This window comes from Eublepharis macularius, chromosome 15 (assembly GCF_028583425.1).
Source record: "Eublepharis macularius isolate TG4126 chromosome 15, MPM_Emac_v1.0, whole genome shotgun sequence".
Classification (NCBI taxonomy): domain Eukaryota; kingdom Metazoa; phylum Chordata; class Lepidosauria; order Squamata; family Eublepharidae; genus Eublepharis; species Eublepharis macularius.
In genome coordinates, this window is record NC_072804.1 from 56554914 (window position 1) to 56576845 (window position 21932).

General features: G+C 49.0%; 1 protein-coding gene across 1 annotated transcript; it reads left to right on the top strand.

Annotated features, from left to right (window-relative positions):
- The first annotated feature begins 1606 nt into the window (after positions 1-1606).
- On the top strand, positions 1607-17057 carry CAPNS1 (calpain small subunit 1). The gene is made up of 11 exons (XM_054999296.1): positions 1607-1696; positions 5411-5636; positions 8925-8958; positions 9999-10088; positions 10273-10330; positions 10475-10539; positions 11041-11109; positions 12343-12421; positions 13532-13648; positions 14864-14922; positions 15335-17057. The coding sequence occupies exons 2-11, from the start codon at positions 5452-5454 to the stop codon at positions 15359-15361; spliced, it is 783 nt and encodes a 260-aa protein (XP_054855271.1). The 5' UTR covers positions 1607-1696; positions 5411-5451; the 3' UTR covers positions 15362-17057.
- The last annotated feature ends 4875 nt before the right edge of the window (positions 17058-21932 follow it).

The following is a 21932-nucleotide window of genomic DNA, read 5'->3' on the forward strand; positions in this document are numbered from 1 at the left end:
GTCTTATAGGTGCCACTGGACTCTTGCTCTTTTCTACTGAAAAAGCGAGCTGTGCCTCACGAAAGCTCATACCCCACCACTAATGTTTTTAGTCGTATAGGTGCTACTGGACTTTTGCTCTTTTCAGTTGCAAACAGTCGCTGTACTTGGACATGCCACATGCTAAGGAAATAGAAAGCGAATTGCATTTCTGCGGGGATAGATTGGCGCGCGAAGCGTTTGGGAGGGAAGCGGAGAGATGCCGGCCCCGCTGGCCACGGCCCCGCTGGCCACCGCCCAGCATTCCGGAAGCCTGACTCAGGGCCGTGGCGCCTGCAGAACCGCTCCGGTCCCCCCGCAGCCCGTCCAAAACCGGCCAGGCGAGTTATTGGGCAGGGACAGAAAGGAGACCACGGGGCGCTTTAAAAACGAAAGTTGCAGCTCAAAAACAGGGCCTCCGCCCTGGTAACGCTGAGCCACTTTTTGCTCCGGTTAGGATGCGGAACCGCTTCGGATTTCACAGCAAGGGCGCCGAAGGAAGAGCAAAGTTCTCTAGGCAGCCCCGGTTCGCTTGCCAGTCGTGGGAATCAGTCCTTGCTGTGTTTGGGGGAGGGAGGAGTTACGAAGGTAGCGAGAGCCCCGCTGGATCCGTCCCAAAGGCCCAGCATTTTATTTCCGATCGCGGACAGCCAGAGGCCCCCGCGGGGAGGCTGGCGAGCAGGGCGTGAAGTCTGCAGCGATTCCCCCAGCACGGCAACGGGAATTCAGGGGTAGACTGTCACTGCGCGTGGAGGTTCTATTTGAGCCATCTCGGCTCACAGGCGCTGAGCGATGACTTCCGATTTCAATGGGATAAGAATCTAAACTGAGCTCTGCAGGATTAGGACAAAGGGCCGGCTTTCTTTTCCAACAGTGGCCACTGCCAGCATGAATGCCGCTGCCCTGTCGTCGTCTGTCCCTGGTGTTTTGTTTGTAGACTGCTCCTGAACCTGGAAGCACCATTCAGCTATCGTTGCTCATCACCTCCTTTCCTGGGACTTGCTACCTTGTGGCTCAGCGAAGGAGCTCTCTTGTAGGAAACAGCAGAAAGCGGGAGGGAGAGGAGAAAAAAGAAGGGGTGGGGGAGGTCGGAAACCAGATTGCATGGGATTTGGGGGGGGCGGGTTATCTGATTGGATTTAGCATATGGGGTGCAGGAAAAGTTGTTGCCTCTTGCACCGATTTGTATGTGCTCTGATTTGTATGTTTTTAATGTAATTTGTATATAATGAATTTTAATGTGTTTGGTGGTTGTTTGCCGCTCTGAGCCTGCGTGCGGGGAGAACGGGGTACAAATGCAAATAAATAAATGAATAGATAAATAAAATTGATGGTTTTTATTTTAATTCTTTGCAATGTGCCTTTTGCAAAAAAAGTGCTGGAAGCGGTCAGGGTTCCCTGCAGCGCCTGGGACCCGACTGGAAACGGCAGCCGCAGAAGTTCAGCGGAGAGCTGCACCTGCTGAACTTCTGTCTGCCGTGCCCAGGCGGCTCCCAGGAGCCTGGAGAGGAAGGGGGAAGCCGAGGAGGAGAGTCGTGAAACGAGCGGCGCTAGGACCCCGCGGGATCGCCCGGCCTGCTCCGCCGCAGTGACTCGCTCGGGCGTGGTGGATCCCGCAGAGGCTCCGCCGGAGATCCGCCCGCAGCAAGAGCCGCCGCGAAGCAGCGCCCGCCGGGAGGTAAGCAGGCCGGAGAGCCGGAGGGGGAGGCCGGGTTCTCCCCCCCCCGCCCTCGATCCCTTGCAGTAGATCCCCTGGAGATCCAGACTTTCCCCCCTGGAGAGGGGGGAGAGATCTCACCCTTCTGCCCAGATCTGCTTCTTTCACTGCATGTCCTAGCAATCCCGGGGCAATTCCCCTTTGCTTTCAATGCCCGGGGATCCGTTTTCACCCGTTGTAGGCTGCTAGGATCCTTTCAGGCACGGGATCCTTTCCGCATTTATTTGCCGCTTGGCAATCCACTGCCGTTCCTCCCCGCCATTTCCAGTTCTCTTCTCCCCCTTCGCCAGACAGCCCCCTCCCCCATAAAAGATTTTCATTTCCTTTATGGAAATTTTTCTTAACTTCCCGCCCGACTGGATTCCTCGGAATCTCCTCCTGGCCCCTGCGGATTTTGGGTCTTATTCTTCCTCCTCCTCCCACTACTTCCTGGAATCTTTTAGTCCCCTTCCTAATTTTCCAGATCTCTCTGGATCTCCCTGTGCGCTTACCTGCTTCCTCTTGATCTGACCAATTTGCAATTTGTGGCTTTGTAATCTGCCATGGCCAACTTTTATCTTTTCCTAACTTGCTGCAATGTGTGAGCTTTCGCCCTCTGGATTTAATTATATGCCCTAGCCAACTTTTCTCTTTTCCTACTCTTCCTCTGCCATGTCCCTGGATCCTTGGGGGGGGGAGGGGGTCCTAACAACCCCCCCTTGAAGATCCACCCCCCCCCCCGGGGCTCTCCAATCTTTCTGAAATTTCTAGGGTTGGATGGGGCCCTGGGTGGGTGAGCAGGCCAGGGGGTGGAGGGAGAGTTGGGATAGAATCCAATACATACGGGATCTTTCTGATGCTCTGGATTTAACGTTCTGCACCAGTTTCGCCTTGGGAGGGATGGCTGTGTGTGGCTGGACCATCCACACCTGACAACATAAACACTCATTTGTCGGAATCGGAAAAAGAAGTTAGAGTCTCTACTGTCTTAGCCAGAAAATTATTCCTGGACTCCAAATGTAAAGGACAAACCGAAACATAACGAAGGAGGTTTTCCGCTGAACTTCTGCATATACGAACGCGTTGTTCCTGTGGTATTTTTAAATATCGTCCAATAAGTAGCTGTGTGGCTGTGGGTCCTCCGTAGAATGGGACTTCTGGGGTGCCCTGTTGTTGGCCTCTGTCGATTGGGGAGGGGGTTGCTACTGTGCCTCTGGGCCCTCATCCCAGAGGTGTGCGCTGAAAAGGACAGGTCAACTCACATCCCGGCCCTGTGTCCTTCCCACATAAACACTCCCAGATCCATTCTTTTATTCCAAAGATTCTTTAATAGCAATTCCACTGAAACCAGTTTAAAAGGCCGTAGCGCCGAGCGGCCAGTACCTCACTCACTGATCTTTCAACCACATCCTGCAACTAGAGAACTACATTTCCCAGAGTGCTGTGTGAGGAACAAGCCACAGTTAATCCGGTGTGGTTCTGCAGTGTAGACAAGCCAACCGGCTTCGTTTGAGAAGCCGTTATTTCTTGCTGTAGCCCAGTTCCCCCACCCCGCTCTGTTTCACTCGTGATTCTATAACTTGGATGCAGCTCTTTTCCTGACCCTCTCACATGTTTCTTTGAGGATCCAGAGGTTGAGAGCCAGGATGTTCCAGTTGTCACGTGGCAGTGAAGTCTAGTGGTTAGGGATAAGGCAGGGAGGTAGGATTCCTTCCTCATCTTTGCAGCTCCAGGGCTAGGGGACAAAAAATTGCCCGTTAGAGAAGGAGTTAGGAAGGAATTAAGATTTCCAGAGCTGGAAAGAATCTAGTTATTATATGGGGCGCAAAGAATGATCCGAAGGCTCATGACACCACAGCCTGGCTGGGTTGCTGGATCAGTGCCCGAAGAGTCCTGTGTAAGCCCCCCATTGAATTGCACGACAGAAGATGGGGATCTACTCAGATTATAAGGCTGTGTCATAAGTCATAACTCAAAGAGATGCCAGGGACTGTAGACGAGGCTGTTGGGTACTGTCTGCTGGTGTAGATAAGCTCCTACTGGATAGTTTGACATTGCTAAAGATGTCATGTTAATTACGCTTTAATGCAGAAAGTTTTCATCTATGGGCCAAGCTACAAGTGACGAACGACACTTGAACGGCAAGTGTATTTCTCTCTGTTCACTTGCCCTCCACTCAATCCACTTGCCGTTCAAGTGTCATTCGTCACTTGTAGCTTGGCCCTGTGTGTTTGGCTTTATGCTGCTTTTTCGTATCTGCTGCTACCATGCCCTATTGTATCTGTTTTCAATGGATGGCCTCCTAACTGCTGATCAAGCTGTGTTTTACTCTGTGAATGTCCTAGCCGATCATTATATTGCATTCACTCGCAGTATGTAATCCTCCTTGGATCTCAGTGAGAAAGGCGGACTATAATCAAACAAAAACAATAATAAAAATAATAATAAACTTGCAGGGGCCTCAAGCCAGTCCCCAAAGCAGCAACCTCGGGTTCTTCATGCTTGTGACACCTCCCCCCTCAGATATGCCAAAAACACGGCTTGCAAATCAACCAGAAGTGAGGAGGGGGGGCACTGAGGCCTGAGGATGGGGGGGTGAGTGAGGGGGGTGGCGCACAGAAAGTTGAATGCAGTCCCGAGGCTGTTAAAGGGGAGGGAAATGGGCCTGACGAAGCCTCTGAGAATATATGGGATCCTAGAGGGGGGGATTTTGAGAAATTAGGTGGGATTTCCCAATTGCCCCCCCTTTAATTCCTCGAAGGTCCTAGTGGAAAAGAGCAAGAGTCCAGTAGCACCTATAAGAGAAACAGAATTAGTGGTAGGGTATGAGCTTTTGTGAGCCACAGCACACTTCTGTAGCTCACCAAAGCTCCTACCCTACCACAAATGTTAGTCTTCTAGGTGCTACTGGACTCTTGCTTTTTTCACTGCTACAGACAGACTAACACAGCTATCCATATTGACCTATCTTCATAGGCTCCTAGCTTGCGAAATCTGTGAGCAGGAAGCAAGATCCTTGGGTACTATTTGGAGTTTGAAAATGGTGACTAGTGGTTAGACCTGGAAGGGCTGTTTCGGCTATTTCCTTGCCCTTGCCTTTTTGCGAATCCAGATGAGATTAGAGAGTTGTCATTTCACTTGTGGTCTCTTTCTCTGTGTCCCTCCTGCTAGCACAGCCCTTTTGATCCAGAAACAACGGAACGGCAGGGCTGTCTCTGATGCTGCCTGTCTTTTGAGCTGCAAATAGCAGCTTTATTTTTAGATAGTTCATTCAGCTGATCTCTTTCATTCCGGCTGTTCCCTTTTGCGTGTGTGTGTATACATGTGTGTGGTTAAACGGGCTCAGTAGGACAGTTGCACGCACATTGTGGAGTGATTAATTGTTATGAGTGAATGAGATTCCCTGAAAGGTTGTGACCAGGGACTCAGAGTTACAAGCTTTACCTCCAAACAAACCCCTGGCAGGCAGTACCTTAAAAACCTGCTACCGGCAAGCTACACATTTGGGTTGGAAAAAATATTCCAAGGTGTAACTATTTCTTTGAAAGAATCTCTGCTTATGTGGAAGTCCAAAGCCTGTTTCCTGGGCTGCATGCTTTGATTTTTGCTTTCAAGGGTTTGCATGCCCAGAGCAGCGAGTGGAGAACCGAAGCTGCCAACTGCATGACCAGCTCTTATTTCCTTTCTCTCCGCCAGGCCATCTGCGTGTTCACCTGACTTCTTAACAACCGCGGAAAATGTTCCTCGTCAAAAACTTCCTTGGAGGAGGAGGAGGTGGTGGTGGCGGCGGAGGAGGAGGGAACATCAACATCGGCAATGTTATTGGAGGATTACTAAGTGGTGGAGGTGGCGGCGGGCGGGGAGGCGGAGGGGGTGGCGGCGGCGCTATGGGGATCTTGGGCGGCGTCATCAGTGCCATCAGGTGAGTCTGTGACATCGGCCTTTTGGCCATTGGACAGAGAAGCGTCTGTCAGAATGAAAGAGGCGGTTTTTTTCTGGGGACAGTTGATGTGCCTCAGGTGGGCCATGCAGACACGTGTGGTTTGCCTGGCTGGTACAAATTTTCATAGGCTAGGAGCACTTGTGAACGTGTACAGTCCTGAACACCAGCGTAGAGACGGGTGCCCCAAACATCTGGGATATTCCCTACCCCCCGAGGCTGGGCGTTCTAGAAATGGAAGCCTGGGGGCTGTTTGTTTATGATGACTTTGCTGGGGACAACGGCCCGTTTCATTCCAGGGCTCTGCCTCATGACCTGTTTTCAGCGTCAGTCCCCACCCCTGGATAAGAAAGACAAGAAGCCCTCTGAGCCTTTGCAAAGAGCTTCTTTCTCATCGTACTGAGCAACCCTGCCTTATGTCTATGACCCTGGGGGCTGGCTGTCGGAGTAATTTGTAATGTGAAAGCCAGGCCACTAAGGACCTTATAGATAATAAGTAACACGCTACCTGACTTGAGCCTGGAAGCTAAGGGTAACCAATGCAGACAGATCAAAAAGGGGAGCTGTGTTAGTCTGTCTGTAGCAGCAGAAAAGAGCAAGAGTCTAGTAGCACCTATAAGACTAACACAATTTGTGGTAGGGTGTGAGCTTCGTGGTAGAGTAGGAGCTTTTGTGAGCTGTGACTCACTAAAGCTCCTACCGTACCACAAATTTTGTTAGTCTTATGGGTGCTTCTGGACTCTTGCTCTTTTCTACTGTAACCAATGCAGAGTTTGTAATACAGGTGTAAGATTCTTGCCCCCTGATAATTAACCACCTGCTGAGCTTTGAACCACCTGAAGCATCAGAAATGTCTTCAAGGGTAGTCCCATGTTGAGTGTGTTACAGTAGTCTAGTCTTGAGGTTACTCTGCTGTGGATCATTGTGGGCAGTTCAGCTGAGTCTAGACAGGGAGCCAACTTCCATGCCAGGCGAAGATGGAAGAAAGAACGTCTATCAGCTGAATTTACCTGCCTCTTTGATAACAGCGCTGAGACCAATAACTACCCGTAGGCTCCACACCTAATTGGGTAGTGCCAGCTAAACCCCATCCAAATGGGCAAGCCAAAATCTCAGCTTTCCTGTCCAGCCTATGGCTTGTGTAAGCTTCTTGGGAGGCCCCATTGAAGGCAGGATGAAAAAAATAAGTTCCAGGTAGGAGTTCTGGGGAATTAAGACTCTTTGTATTATACATTAAGTTTTGCTCAGAAACTGGGCTGGTGTGTGGGGGGGGGGCGGGGGGAGAAAGAACTGCAAAAGTACTGAAACACTCACTCCTAGAGGATCCGCCCTCCCAATTCTCTAAGGCCTTCCTCTGCCAGGTCCGTGGTTAAAGTTGAGCCTCTCCCCTGAGCTCACCTGGTGGCCTTACCTGAGCCCCTCTTAGCCTCCCATCTGACCAGCGGGGATAATAGAGGCCCAGCCAGATGATAAGGGCAGGGTGGGAGGCGCAGCAGCCCTGGAGAAGCTAAGCAGAGCCACGTCTGCTCAGGGTTAGACTTCCAGGACTCCCTCTGTAAGCCCTCTTGATTTCTATGGTGGAAAAAACTGGGATTAATGAAATAAATATTGCCCAACCTTAGAGGGCAGTTGTAAGGATTACAATAAAATAATAACTTTGCACAGACAGCATTGTATAAATGCTACATATTCTTTTTGGGTCTCCCTGTCACTGCCTTTGTACAGATTAAGCAGAATAAACGTAGGCAAAGTCCCCGCTATGCCTCGTGTATTCTGTGCATGGCGTTTGGGTAGGGTCGCTCCCGGAAGCCTGCAGCCTCCGGGCTCATTGTCCTTGTGGTTTGCGGGCTGGGCCTTGGCAAATTTGGCCTGCCCCCCCCCCCCCGAGAGCAGGAATGCTTCTCCCCTGCCAAGAGGAGTTTTCTTTTGAAGGCCCAGCCTTGCCCTGCTTGGAGGGATGGGCTGGTAGGCCTGCATTACTGGAACCTTCTGCCTCGTTTGTGTTTACCGTGCGACTGGTTTGGGAAGCCCAGATAATCCGCAGAGACAAGCAGCATCCACCGGCAAAGCTCAGGCCTTTTATACCCAGAGAGGAACTAGAATTATACACAGGCACACACACACACACCCCACAACTGGAGTCCAAGAGTTTTTCTAGGGGAAGTGAATGAAGGTGCCACGATCCAGGGAGAGGCAGCCTCATCTCTCCCCGCCTCGGCACTCAGCGATTATGCAGATATCCCGCCCCCGCAACCCCTTTTGCATCTTTTCCAGAGTTAGAAAAGCACTGCCTAAGGGCCAAGCTACAAGTGACGAATGACACTTGAACGGCAAGTGGATTGAGTGGAGGGCAAGTGAACAGGGAGAAATACACTTGCCGTTCAAGTGTCATTCGTCACTTGTAGCTTCGCCCTAAGTTTGGGTGGGGAGACCAGCGTACCTCTGCATCTGCCTCCTCTCTCCTGTGCCCGCACCCAGCCTGGCCTCTGGGCCAGTCTCCCCTGCAACCTCATCCCCTTGAGGGAAGATAGTAACGGTGCTTATCTACTGCTTTTCTAGATAGATTAGTGCCCCATTCAGAGCAGCGAACAAAATCAGTGTTGTTATTAGGGTTGCCAGCTCCAAGTTGGGAAATTCCTAGAGATCTGAGGGGTGAAACCTAGAGAAACCTGGAGAAAGTGGGGTTTGGAGAGGGAAAGGACCTTGGCATGGCATAATTCCATAGAGTCCACCCCCAAAAGTAGCCATTTTCTCCAGGTGAACTGATCTCTGGCCTGGAGACCAGTTGTAATTCCGGGAGATCTCCAGCCACTACCTGGAGGCTGGCAACCCTAGTTGTTGTTATCTCCACAATACAGCTGGGGAGCTGAGCTGAGAGGAGGGGCTTCCCCAAAGCCACCGGCTGAGCTCATGGCAGGAGTGGAATTCGAACTGGCAGAGTGCTGACTCGCAACCCGACCACTTAACCACTGTAATGAAGGGCAGGGTGCAAAATGAAGTTCCATTTCTCATTGAATCCCCTTTGAAGCCCATTCCCTCCCACCCTTATCGCCCGCTTGTGTTTTTCCTTGCATGAAAATATATTTTTTAAGCAGGAAGAACCATATTTAGGACACCAATCTACTCATTTTTCTTTTGAGTGTGCAAGAGCAGATTGGCGTTTAGGCTGGTAACTTTTCCACAATGAAAAATGAGAGGAAGGTGTATTGCTGGGATGGAGCATCTTTCTAATAATTTCTCTCTCTGTCTCTCTCTTTGCTTTTGTAACAGTGAAGCAGCGGCGCAGTATAACCCAGAACCCCCGGTAAGTTTTTAATTTATACTGGAAGCATAGAGGGGCTCTACCTTATTGCCTGGTGGCTTTCAGAGCAGCTTGTGTGGGAGACAAGATACTGGGCTACGTGCCCCACGTACCCTGGCTGAATCTTATGTGGTTGCTGCAGCACCCTGGATTTCCTTGTTGGGGTGGCAAAGTGTTTGCTACTTTAAGATGACACCCCCTGAGCAACCTCCGATTGTGGAAATAAAGCCCACAAAGGTGAAGCTGGTGGCATTTGAGTAGAGATGTGCAGCTTGTTATCCCCCCCCCGGTGAAATCCTCCCACTAGCCTTACCTTTGCCTTGCTAGATGTTGAGAACTGCTGTATTTTTGCATGACAGGTGGGCTTCAGGAACAGGAGAATTGCTGAACAAATTTTGATCTGGGTAGCACAAAGACCAACAGAATTTTGCGGGGCAGAAGGTTTCATGAGTCACACCTCACTTTGTCAGATGCCCAAGAATTGCTGAGGCCATGTTTGGCTTGCAGGCTTTGTCTGTTGCAACACAAACACAAGTCTTGCAACACCTTAATGACTAATTATAGACCCTGGGGTAAGCTGCCACCAACTTGGGTCCACTTCATCAAATGTGTAAAGCAGATTCTCCATTTGCAAATATATATGCCCTCCCTCGTACATGGGTGTGGGTAAAAAACTGCGGCATCCAAAGGTAGTCAGATGCCACCTGGGACACTTCTAGGCCATGCTCGGTATGAGAGAGGAGGCAAAATGCCCTTTGTGACAACAGGCCAGCCTAGACTTGTTAAGCTAAGCCAAGTCATGTGAGAGGAAACCCATTGACACGACTGAGGCTGCACTGGACAACATCAAACTTCTCGGTGAATTCTAGCTGCCTTGGGTGCTGGGACAAAAAGGCAGGGCAGCAATATTTTAAATACATAGCAAACAATGCATGAAAACACACACGGGCCTTTGCAAAAGCGCATAGCTTTGCTTTTTCCTGTCTCCTCACCCAGTTTTCTCCTGTGCGCTTTCTCTCTTGCCACTTCTGTCCTCATTGCAGCCCCCACGTAGCCACTTCGCCAACATCGAAGCCAACGAGAGTGAAGAAGTGCGGCAGTTCCGGCGGCTGTTCACCCAGCTGGCAGGAGACGTGAGTCTTTGGCGCCCGTTCGCGAAAAACCGAGGGCTAGGCTGCTGACGCTGTGAGATGTGGGGGCCGGCTGATGGGAGGAGATGTATGTTGGGGAGGTCTGAGCTGTGTGGGGCTACGTGCCATTTCTTCACAGCTCTTCCTTGGCAGCGCAGCTTACGTGGGTCTCCTATTTTGCTATCAGGATATGGAGGTGAGCGCTTCGGAGCTGATGAATATCCTCAACAAAGTGGTTACCAGACGTAAGTGGTGGGAGCGTTTCCCTGGGAGAGCTCTGGGAGTGGAGCTGGGTCTCTTTCCGGGGCAAGCGAATCCGTGTTTGCCATAAGTGGCGTTTTTCTTGCCAAGGCCTGGCAGAAGTCTCAGCTTGCGCCTCTGATTTCTAGATCCTGACATGAAGACTGATGGATTCGGAATCGACACCTGTCGTAGCATGGTGGCAGTCATGGATGTATCCTCTTGCCAAACGCTGTCCCCAGTTCAGGGTTGGGTTAAATCTCCTCCCATTTCTTCACAGTATATTTATGGAGGGAAGTAGCATCAGGTAGATATGACGGCACATGAGGAGCGTTCTCCCTTCCCAAGATGGGCTCCATTTTCCTTGTTTAAGGTTCCTAGGAACCCTCACTGGATTTACTAGCATCAAAGCAAAACAATACTGTTAAGTTCGGCAACCAAAGTGGTTTCCCATCTCTCTTCCATGCCTCGCCCAAAGGGCTGAGTCTCCTTCCAGATTCCTTCCTGAACTTAGAAATGTGATCTTGTTGACTTCTATCCTCCCACCCGAGACCTACCTCTGAACAGGTGGATGACTCCAGGTGATAGTGTCATATGCAGCCAAACTTTGCTCGGCCTCCTGAATTCCTTGGGCCAGCCACCCATCTTTGCATTCGTGCGCATGTGCGTGTGCAGCTTTCTCCATATTTTTTTCCCTTGACTGCATCTGGTGCAGAGTGACACAACCGGCAAACTGGGCTTTGACGAATTTAAGTACCTCTGGAACAACATTAAGAAGTGGCAGGTAAGGCAGGAATGAAGAAATGCAAAAGATATTAAAATTTAAGTTCCCAATGGATCCGAAAAATATGTTATTAAATATTTTACCAAGATTACAAAAATACACAGTGAACTATTTGAGTATATGGTGACAGGAGTAATATTTGCAGCAATATAGATAGCGGTGAAACGCCCAGACCTGAAGGAATGGAAGAATAAATTAAACGAATATGCAACAATGGCAAAATTAACTTCTTTTATACATAATAGACCGACTTCAGAATTTCAAGATAAATGGAAATTTAAAAAAAAATTATATAGCTGAAAATCAAGAACAAAATTTAATTAACATAGAGAACGATAGAAGGAAAGAATTAGGCAATACATGCTTATAACAAAAATGTGTGTTATGTACCATCAAGTTGCCTTCGACCAATGGCGACCCTATGAACGGAAGACCTCCAAAACATCCTCTCATTAACAGACTTGCTCAGATCCTGCAAACTGGAGGACGTGGCTTCTTTGATTGAGTCCAGCCATCTCATTTTAGGTCTTCCTCTTTTCCTACTGCCTTCCACTTTTCCTAGCATTATTGACTTTACCAGAGAATCTTGTCTTCTCATGATGTGACCAAAGTACGATAGCCTCAGTTTAGTCATTTTAGCTTCTAGGGAGAATTCAGGCTTGATTTGATCTAGAACCCACTTATTTGTCTTTTTGGCTGTCCATGGTATCTGCAAAATTTTCCAGAATTTCAAATGAATCAATTTTCTTCCAGTCAGTTTTCTTCACTGTCTAACTTTCACATCCATACATAGCAATGGAGAATACCTTAGTTTACCATAGAATGCCGAAAAAACAATGTTATTTGTTGATAAAAATTATATTAGATATGAAGACAGACGGTAAAGATAGAATAAAGATAGTTAAATAGAAGTGAAATGCTAAAAGTAAGTTTAAGTAGGTTCCATATAAATGGATCTTATTTTAGGTTTATATGATCATAGTTTATATTTTATGTTTGTATGCTTGTGTTTGTAAATTGAAATAAAATATATTTACATGTAAAAAAAAGAAGTATCAGGTAAGGCAGGCACAGCTTGGTTCACTCCAGTTTTTGGGACTGTGGTGAGGGCCACGTGGGAGGGGGACTTTGATCGGGGTCTTAGCTGGGAAAGAGGCTGTGCTGCATCCCGGTCCTAGTGTCAGCTTTCATGTAACCATTTCCACCTTTTCCGTTCCTCTCCTTCAACCTCAGTGTATCTACAAACAGTATGATACGGACCGGTCGGGGACCATCGGCAGCAATGAACTCCCAGGAGCTTTTCAGGCAGCAGGTGAAGAAATGGGGAGGCGAGCGTTCACGGGTTGAATGGAGGCTTTCGTCAGACCGGCTACGGTGCTTTTTGGAGAGCGTGCATGCTGATGGGGAACCGTGCTGATGGGGTGGGCCTTCTTCAGTGTGCCATTGGGGGCACGGCAGGATGGTAGCTGGGGTGTTGCATAGCTAACCCTCCTGGTGCTTGGGTTTTTAAAAATTATTTATTTTTATTTATGTCATTTATAGTCCACCTTTCTCACTGAAGCTCAAGGCGGATTACATAGTGTGAGATTACTATAGTCAGTATCAAGGACATTTCCATAAACGATGCCATAGGGTGAATAAATACAAGTTTACAAAGACATAGCAGTAGCAGGAATCCAATACGGAGTTGAAGAAATGCTGGAACAGAGCATAGGCAATTCTAGAGCTGACATTAGACAAACGTGAAGCACAGGTAGCTCACAGGAGCACATATTTAGAGCAACAGATACTACGTAAGGCAACATAGTGGTGAAGTCTATGGTCATTAGTGAAGCATCGGAGACCCCCTCCCTACAATACAGCCCTCCTATCCGAGTAAAAAGACTTTTTAAATCAGTTTTGCATTGTTTGCAGAAAGCCAGGAGAGTGGGGGCTCTTCTGACCTTCTCAGGCAGGACGTTCTACAGGGTAGGGGCCACCACAGAGAAAGCCCATGTACAAGTTGCTGTCTATTTGCCCATGTGCAGGGTAGCACCTGCAGGAGACCCTGTCCAGGTGAACAAAGTTGCAGTGGAGGGACATAGGGAGGGAGGCGGTCCCGTAGGTATGCTTGACCAAGGCCGTGAAGAGCTTTGTATGTGATAACCAATACCTTGAACTGAGCACGGTAACTAATGGGTAGTCAATGGAGGGACAGCAGGATGGGGGTGATGTTCATGCTCCTGCTCACTCCTGATAACAGTCGAGCCGCAGAGTTTTGCCCCAATTGGAGACTCCTGGTTTTTGTCAAAGGGCGTCCCAATGACCCAGAAGGAAAGGGAGGCTTGATATTTATGGGCTGTTGTCAAAGGGCTGCAGTCGAGGCCTGCACTGCGAAAAGTCACCCTGATTTCCGTTCGCGCCCTTTCGTTTGTTCGCCCAGGTTTTCAGCTCAACGAACAGCTGTACAGCATGATAGTGCGCAGATACTCAGATGAGAATGGGAACATGGACTTCGACAATTTCATCAGCTGCCTGGTGCGCTTGGACGCCATGTTTCGTAAGTATTGGGGGTTCCATTGTTGCGTGCTTGGGGGCTGCTGTGCAAGATGAGGGCTGTTGCAGAAAATGAGCGAGGAGCAGACTAGTTTTGTGTCGCAGTTGCCAACTTCCGGCCACAAGGGGTGTACAAGGCAGCTGACAGGACGTAGCCCCAACAATATAGAACATAGGACAGCAGCAACACGGGAAAAAGCATAAAAATAAACACGGGTGCTGGGTTGGAGTCCATAGATTTGTTCCCTCGGTGGCTGTGTTTGCTCCTGGAGCAAGGAGTCTTCCCCGCACTTGTATCGGGAAAGGCTGTTAGCACCAGAGAGGTGCCTCCGCTCACAAAATGGGTTCGCAAGATTCCAACCCTGCATTGCCAGAAATAAAATTATTTAACCGCCAAAGGAGAAGGGCAAATGGAAGAGATTATGCCTTGCGTTTGAAAGATGGCCGAATGGCTATCATTTCTCATGCAAGAGTCCTACAAATGGGGTGCAGCCCCAAAGAAGGCCCTGGCTTCTGGGCCACTCTTTGTGCCCTGGTCTGTGAGCTTTGCTTGCCACAAACATGATTTTCTTTGCTCCTCTTATCTCTCTAGTTTAGCAGCTGGGTGAGGGAGATGGCCAGCATCTCTCAAGGTGCTGGATTTTGCTTCAGGGTCCTGTCCCCTGTGGGTGGGCATCTTCTCTCCAGACTAGGGATGCTAGCTCCCTCTAGCTTCCCGCAGGGAGGGTTGAGACCTGGCACTTACCTTTGTCTGCCCTTCCGGAAGTGACGTCACCACGCTGTGCGCGCAGTGGCGTCACTTCGGTAAGTGATGTCATTGTGCCAGCTGCGGGAGTGCTCCTGTGCTCCGCACGGCTCGGATTCAGCCAGTTGGGGGCCCAAATCGGCCTGAAACGGAGCGCGGGGATGCTCTCGCGGCCGGTACGATGACGTCACCTACGGAAGTGATGTCACTGTGCGGGGCGTTCTTGTGTGCGCGCTCCTGAGGTGCCTGCTGGTGGTGGGCAAGCTCCGGGAGTTTGGCCCTTCCTGCCGATCACTGAGTGATCAGCGGATGAGGGGCAAATCCCCGGGAGGTTGCCCACCACCGGCAGGCACCTGGGAACCCTCCTCCTGACGGCCCCCTTGTGCTGCTTATAGTGATTCCAGCTAAGCTTCAGCCCGGCGTGATCGAATTAGGAGTCCCGTTGCCCCTCTCAGTGTTCTTCTTTGCTTGCAGGTGCCTTCAAATCTCTGGACAGAGATGGTAGCGGACAGATCCGAGTGACCCTAAAAGAGGTGAGGGGGATTTCTGCTTCTTGTTGGTGCCAGGCCCTCGAGGCAAGGAAATCCCAGAAGAACCCAAAGTGGCAGAGGAGGGGGACTGGCATTTCTAGGGGGGGGGGCTTCAGGAAGCAGAAGAGGAGAGTGGAGCAGGGTGGAGGGAGGCTGAGGAGGGTCTCTGGCTAAGCCGAAGCGGAAGGGGATTTGCCAATGTGTGGTTCAGGAAAGAAGAATCCTGCCTGCAGGAGGAGGCAAAGAGGCTGTGCAGGTGCTTAAGAAGAGGCATGGATCTGTGAGCTGGGGAAAGGCAGCAGATAAGACAGAGGGATGTAAGAGTGGAAAGAAGTAAATAGAAAAGAGAACATTGGAGATTTTTTTTACCAGTGGAGACTGGAAGCTTGAAGGATGTGATTCGTTCTTCTTGCAGTGGCTGCAGCTCACCATGTATTCCTAAGAACGCATCTACTTTGGACATCGTCGAGCCGGTCTGGAATATTTTAGAGCTCTGCACGCCGTTCGATTTCCAGTTCTCCCGAGAAGTGCTACAGAATCTTGATATTCTTTTTGGCTTTTTTCCCTTCTACCCCTTTTTTCTAAAGCAAAAAAAAAGAAACCCTTTTCCTATTGTACTGTTTTGCATTTTTAATTGCCAGTAGAAATATGACTCACATTTATGCAATCCACTTATTTAATCTTATTTAACCTTTTCCCCAAAACGGCTCAGTTTATGACGCTGCCGTGTAGATTTGATGCCTTTTCTATAGAACCGTGGCCCCTGTTTCGGGTGGGATCGGGGGCCACTGATATAGCCCTTAACCAGGGGAAGCCACAGCACTTCTGTTGTCGTTTGTGGGGGGGGTCGGGTGAAAGATCACAGCCTGCCCCTGCCCCTTGCATTTGTCACTGAGGGTGATGCATGCCTGTGGGCAGATGGTGTTGGCTGCTGTTTTTAGTTTCATCTGTTACGAACTGATAAGCCTTCAGAGATGAAGGCAACAACATACACACAGGTGCAATGAGGAAAATCTCTCCCATTTTAAAAACTGGAGAACAGAGTCTCTTTAACACGTTGCATGGGTGTAATGTTAAAAAAACAACAACAGTAGATTGGAGATTGGGACAGTCTGCCATGAAGTATTTAGATCGATTATAGAGGCTTATACTGTTTAAAAGATGCTGCAGTCTTGCCCCAAACCCATTGTTAAAAGTTTGCTTTCTAGTAACAGTCAACTGTCAAAGCCCGTTGGTACAATTTGCGCATTATGCAAGTTGAATAACTCTTTGTGTGCCATGCAGACCTCCCCCACCACATCAGATTCACATCGCATGGGATTTCTGTGCATGCATTTTGAAGGAATAAAGCATAGCAAGGTAACTGCTCTGCTCTGTCCTGCCTTGGGTAATTAGACGTTACTCCTGTAATGTTCTTCCGTACACACGGACGCTGCAGTTTCTCCCTCTTGGGTCTCAGTCCCATTTTTAGGGGTTCACAGGGCTTTGAAATCCAGAAACTACGGGTTTGAGATTCCTGCATGATATCGCTGCCAGTCTCCAGTTTTTATTGGAAAAAGGTTGTGGGGAGGATGACCTTGCATTTCAGTATCTGCTTCCAAAATGCTGTGATGAATTCAGAAATACTGAAGTCAAATACTTGGGAGTCCAGCTTTTCAAATACCCGTTTCGGGGATGGGCTGCAGTAATAAAATATTATTACATCTGTCCACCTCTAGTGATGGGATACCAAATTCAATTTCTGCTCTCAAGATGGGGAATTTTAGGGAGCGTTGTTCTTAAATAGGGCTTTGGTCAACATTGAAGCTTGATCCAATTCCAACAGAATTGTCACCTGTTCCTATGAACTGCCTGTGACATTGCTTTTAATGAAGCCAAAGCCACAGAGAGCAGCTTCAGTTGCCGCGTGTCAGGAGCAAAAGAGAAAGCATGTCGTCTTCGAGTTTTCTCATGTGCAAAAATGAGAAGCAGGGGGGGCGGGGGGTGTCACATCTTTGCCAGCAGAGGATCCCCATGTGTTTCTCTGCCAAATAATGTTGGGGCTTGCCTTGAAACATACCAGCTGTCTGTCTCTCTCCGACACCCACTCTGTTTTCTAATAACTCAGTAGCAACCAGAATAAAAGTTCTATAACAACAGTACTTGCGCTTGGACCCTTCTGTCTCACTCACTGTCTCTTTGGCTAAGAGTGCCGTCACTGGGGGAGAGCAGATGATAATAATAATAACATTCGATTTATATACCGCCCTTCAGGACAACTTAACACCCACTCAGAGCAGTTTACAAAATGCATTATTATTATCCCCCCCAACAATCACCCTGTGAGGTGGGTGGGGCTGAGAGAGCTGTGACTGACCGAAGGTCCCCCAGCTGGCTTCAAACGAAGGAGTGAGGAAGCAAGTCCAGTTCTCCAAATTAGAGTCCTGCCGCTCTTAACCACTACACCAAACTGGCTCTCCACTCTGCTGAATGGTGAGTGTCCCACATTCTCATATGGTCCCATTTTCTCTGTCTTTTTCTGTGGTTGGAGGTGCCCACTGCATCTGGCACAGCCCAGCACTGTTCTTCAACTGCAAGTAGCCAAATGCGACGTTATCCCCGTATTGCAGATGGGGCTGGTGGTGAGTCTGGAGGAATCGTGAGATGGCCAAAGGCGTCCATGAGATTGAAAGCAGTGTGGTAGAGTGGCTAGAGTGTTGGACTAGGATATGGGAGAGCCAGGGTCAAGTCAAGTCAAGTGTATTATTATAGTCTGTGACCAGCACATATAAAGCCATTTGCAAATCAGTTTAAAAACAGTTGAGACGATACAGGAGAACGATGAATAAATATAAGAGTAAAAAAATAAGATCATCATAAATTATGGTTGTTGGGGGTTTTCCGGGCTGTATTGCCGTGGTCTTGGCATTGTAGTTCCTACAATGCCAAGGAACTACAATGCCAAGACCACGGCAATACAGCCCGGAAAACCCCCAACAACCATCGTTCTCCGGCCGTGAAAGCCTTCGACAATACACCATAAATTAGTTGTTTAAAAGGTTAAAATACATTCAGTCTGCCTTATGCAATTTACGTTGCTTGTAGACCTGGGCGCAGAATCTTGCTACTTGACGTGTTGTCTGGTGATTCCGATCAGACAAAAGATAATCAAGTTTGATTTTATTTGAACTTCCAGGGAATCTTTCTACTAATGGGCTGATGGTTTCCGCTCTAATTTTACTGTGACTTGGGCAGTTAAAGAAGATGTGCTCCATTGAGTCCATTTCTCTTAGGGGGCAGGAGCAAAGCCTAAGAGTAAGGGACAGCTTTAAACTTTCCCTCCAGAACAGCAGAGGGTAGAGTCGAACTTCTAGCTAAAGTAAATGCCCTTCTGGAGTTACTGGATTCAAGGAAGTAAAAATAGGCTGCAGGAGCGGCAATATATTTAGTAGTATCTGAAGAAATAAAACCTGGCGTTCGAGAGCCAGGTTCAATTGCCCTGTCAACTGTGACTCCCATTGGGTGACTCTAATCTGCTACTCCAGAGACCGGAGGTCAAAACTAAGCATGGCTGTGCGGTCAAGCCAAGAATGCTGGTGAGGTCTGTGCAGCGTTACTGTACCCCAGTAGGCAACCCAGAAGTGGAAACGGGTGGGCTGCCAGGAACATAAGGAGGGCAGCAGTTGGCACCAAGGAAGAGGAAGAGACAAATGCCCTGGAGGGTGGGGAACTTTCCCAGGGAGGACCCCCACAGAAGATGGGGGTGGCTGGCAGCGATTCCCATGGGGCAGCAAGGAAGCTGGGCCAGTGGGCTGAGGCCGACATCCCCTACTGCTGAGTAGGGGTTTGAAACCAGGCTGGGGGGAAGCCCTTGACAAGTCCTAGGCACAATGGACAAAGCAAGCAAGCAGACTGGCCGTGGACTGCCTCCCCACCCCACTACAAAGGAACTCTGTCTTAGTGGAAGTCTGATGGGTGCAGAGCAGGCACTGAAGGCACCACAGTAAAGCAGCGGCAGAAGTGGAAATGCCAAGGCCAAATATGTCGGCCAAGGAGAAATTCAAAGGGGGTGTGCCTACGTTCAGACGGCGTGGCTCCTGGCCTGAGGCCAAGGGGGACGGTGACACTAAGCGAGACGGTTTTTGCCTTTTAAAATGCCCTCTTCCGGATTCATTTCTTCGTGTTCTCTGCCATGGCATTAGTGAATCATTGGGGTGAGATTTAGTACTGGCTTTCGATTTGCAGCCAAACACAGTGATTTAATTTTATTATATTTCATCATGATGATAGAGCTATTCAAAACGATCCTAAAAGGTAGAGTTAAAATCATGAGCAGCGGCTTCGGCTGCAAAGTGAAAACAACAGATACAGAGAGAAAGGATTAATAACGGGCCAGTGATCGATGGCTGGTGTGGCACTTGGCAGAGAGAACAGGAAGTAATTAGGCAAGCTGTTAAAAAAATGCAAAATAGCAGGGAGCAGCAGAACGTTTGCTAAATGTGACTTATTTCCAGTAAACCTACAGTAGGATCTTGCAAATAATATATATACGCATATTGCAATATATATATATATATATATATATATAGCATGTGCTTTTTTTCTAGGAAAGGAGGTGGTGGAACTCGGTGAGTCGCCCTCGGAGAAAATGGTCACATGGCTGGTGGCCCCGCCCCCTGATCTCCAGACAGAGGGGAGTTGAGATTGCCCTCCGCACCGCCGAGCGGTGCGGAGGGCAATCTCAACTCCCCTCTGTCTGGAGATCAGGGGGCGGGGCCACCAGCCATGTGACCATTTTCAAGAGGTGCTGGAACTCCGTTCCCCCGTGTCCCTGCTGGAAAAAAGCCCTGGGAAGACCAGAGTAGCAAGTAGCATATAGCCCTTACATTTGACTGCAAATGGGTTTGAAAGGTTATTGTGGCGAGATCTGACTCCAGGGAGAATGGCACGTTCTTTATCTTCCAGCCTCAGTTTGGCTGCCCCCCCCCCCACCCATCAGAGACAGAAAATGGCTCAAGAGGATGAATCATGTCGGAAGCTTTGCCAAATTTGCTGCTCTGCTTTTTGCCGGGAGAAATCAACGGTGATTCATGAGAGGGCACAACACCCCATTGACAAAGGGGAAACTGAGATCCAGCGAGTAAGTGACTCATGTCCGGTGGCTGACTCACAATCATTGGCAAGCTTCGGCCAATCTCTCACCCTGGTTCTGGCCAGGCTTTTAGCTGTGATTCGTTTTGTCAACCCAAAGGATCAATGGGGAAACTGAGTCACAATGGAACTGGGTGGATCTTTTGTAGCGGGGTTCCACAGTGCCTTAAACTTGGGGCAAAATCGTAAAGAGTCCAGTAGCACCTTTAAGACTAACCAACTTCATTGTAGCATTAGCTTTTGAGAACCACAGCTGTCTTCGTCAGATCTGACAAAGAGAGCTGTGGTTCTCAAAAGCTGACAACACATCTGATGAAGAGAGCTGTGGTTCTCAAAAGATGACGACGCATCTGATGAAGAGTGCTGTGATTCTCAAAAGCTTATGCTACACTAAAGCTGGTGAGTCTTAAAGGTGCTACTGGAGTCTTTACTATTTTGCAACTACAGACTTAGACGGCTAACTCCTCTAGATCTTAAACTGGGGGATCCCTGTGGAAGGTTTGTGTGTGTGTGTGTGTGAGTCAAGTGCAGCCAACTCTCCCAGGTCTGTGCCAGTTCTCTTTCAAAGAGGATGAGATCCTGGAGGGAGACTGCTTGGGAATGTAGCCTGCCTTCTTCCACCTGCTCGGCCTGTACATTTCTAAATAAACGATTAATCTCCAGGTAAAGTAATATCTCTGCCACACATCCCCTTTCTTCTAAATTAAAACTCCCACAAGTTTGAATCTTTGCTGGAAAGATGCTCCAGCCCTTTGTTAATTTTAGCTGCCCTTTCTTCTCTTTCTTTGGCTGCCTCCGAGATCTCCTTTGTATCTTCGAAAAAGTTGGCGTTCTGTTCTCAGCCAATTTCCTAGTAATCCCTCTGTCACTTTTATCCCAACACAGCCTACCTTTTTCTCTTTCCGCTGCCTTTGGGCTGTCAGCTGTGAGAAAGAGGTCTGCAATTTCTCCTCTTTCTTACCCCCCACCCCCTCCTGCTCCCCTACTTAAGGAAGAAAAACAGAACAGCAATCTATTTTCATGCATCTTAATTTTTCAGGCCCAGTACATCAACAAAAGGTAGGAGCGCAGAAAGGTCCTGGAATGGTGGGTGGTGTTTTTCGGCACCAACAGCTGCATTTTGTAAGCCTCGTAATTAGTAGGTGCCGACTTGTATTGCAGCCGAGGGGGCTGGAGTTATGGCAGGGCCTGTCCACCCCGTGTTTGATCTCTCCTCAGCAAGAATATTAATTCACAAGAGCAACACAAGAGCAAAGACCCTTGGGGTGAGCGACGTGCTTCTGGTGGCAAAGCACGAAGACATCTGTGGCGTCCTGAAGGCGGCCTCGCTTGTTGCGTTTCCACTGCAAGGGTCTGCTTCGCCTGATGAGCCCCCCACACACACACACACGTGGATTCAGGTGTAATCGGAATGGGGTGGTGAATGCTTTGCCTCTATGGGACTGCAGAATTCAACAGCCCGAGAATTTCATCTTTCATTTAGAGATGTGGCTGCAAAGATGCCGTTTAGATGTGGGCCCTGCCTGCTGACCTCTTAGGAGCCGGCACTGTGACAAGGCTTTTTCATGGTCAGCAGAGGGGTATCTCATGTCCCTGCCCCTCCCGTGACTAGGGTTGCCAGCTCAGGGATGGGAAATTCCTGGAGATTTGGGAGGGTGGAGCCTGGAGAGGGTGGGATTTGGGGAGGGGCTTCAACAGGGTTATAAAACCATAGAGGCCCACCCTCCAAAGGAGCCATTTTCTCCAGCGGAACTGATTTCTATCTGCTAGAGATCAGCTGTAATTCCAGGAGATCTCCAGCCACCACCTGGAGGCTGGCAATCCGATCCATGACAGATGGGAGGGGCAGGGACATGATGGAAATGGTTTGAAAACATTCCTGC

Bases quoted from the DNA above. Each gene is read 5' to 3' on its own strand.
- CAPNS1 (XM_054999296.1), top strand. From the start codon at position 5,452: ATGTTCCTCGTCAAAAACTTCCTTGGAGGAGGAGGAGGTGGTGGTGGC. The intron at 10,089-10,272 runs GTGAGTCTTTGG...TTTTGCTATCAG, and splicing joins TCACCCAGCTGGCAGGAGAC to GATATGGAGGTGAGCGCTTC. The intron at 12,422-13,531 runs GTGAAGAAATGG...TTGTTCGCCCAG, and splicing joins AGGAGCTTTTCAGGCAGCAG to GTTTTCAGCTCAACGAACAG.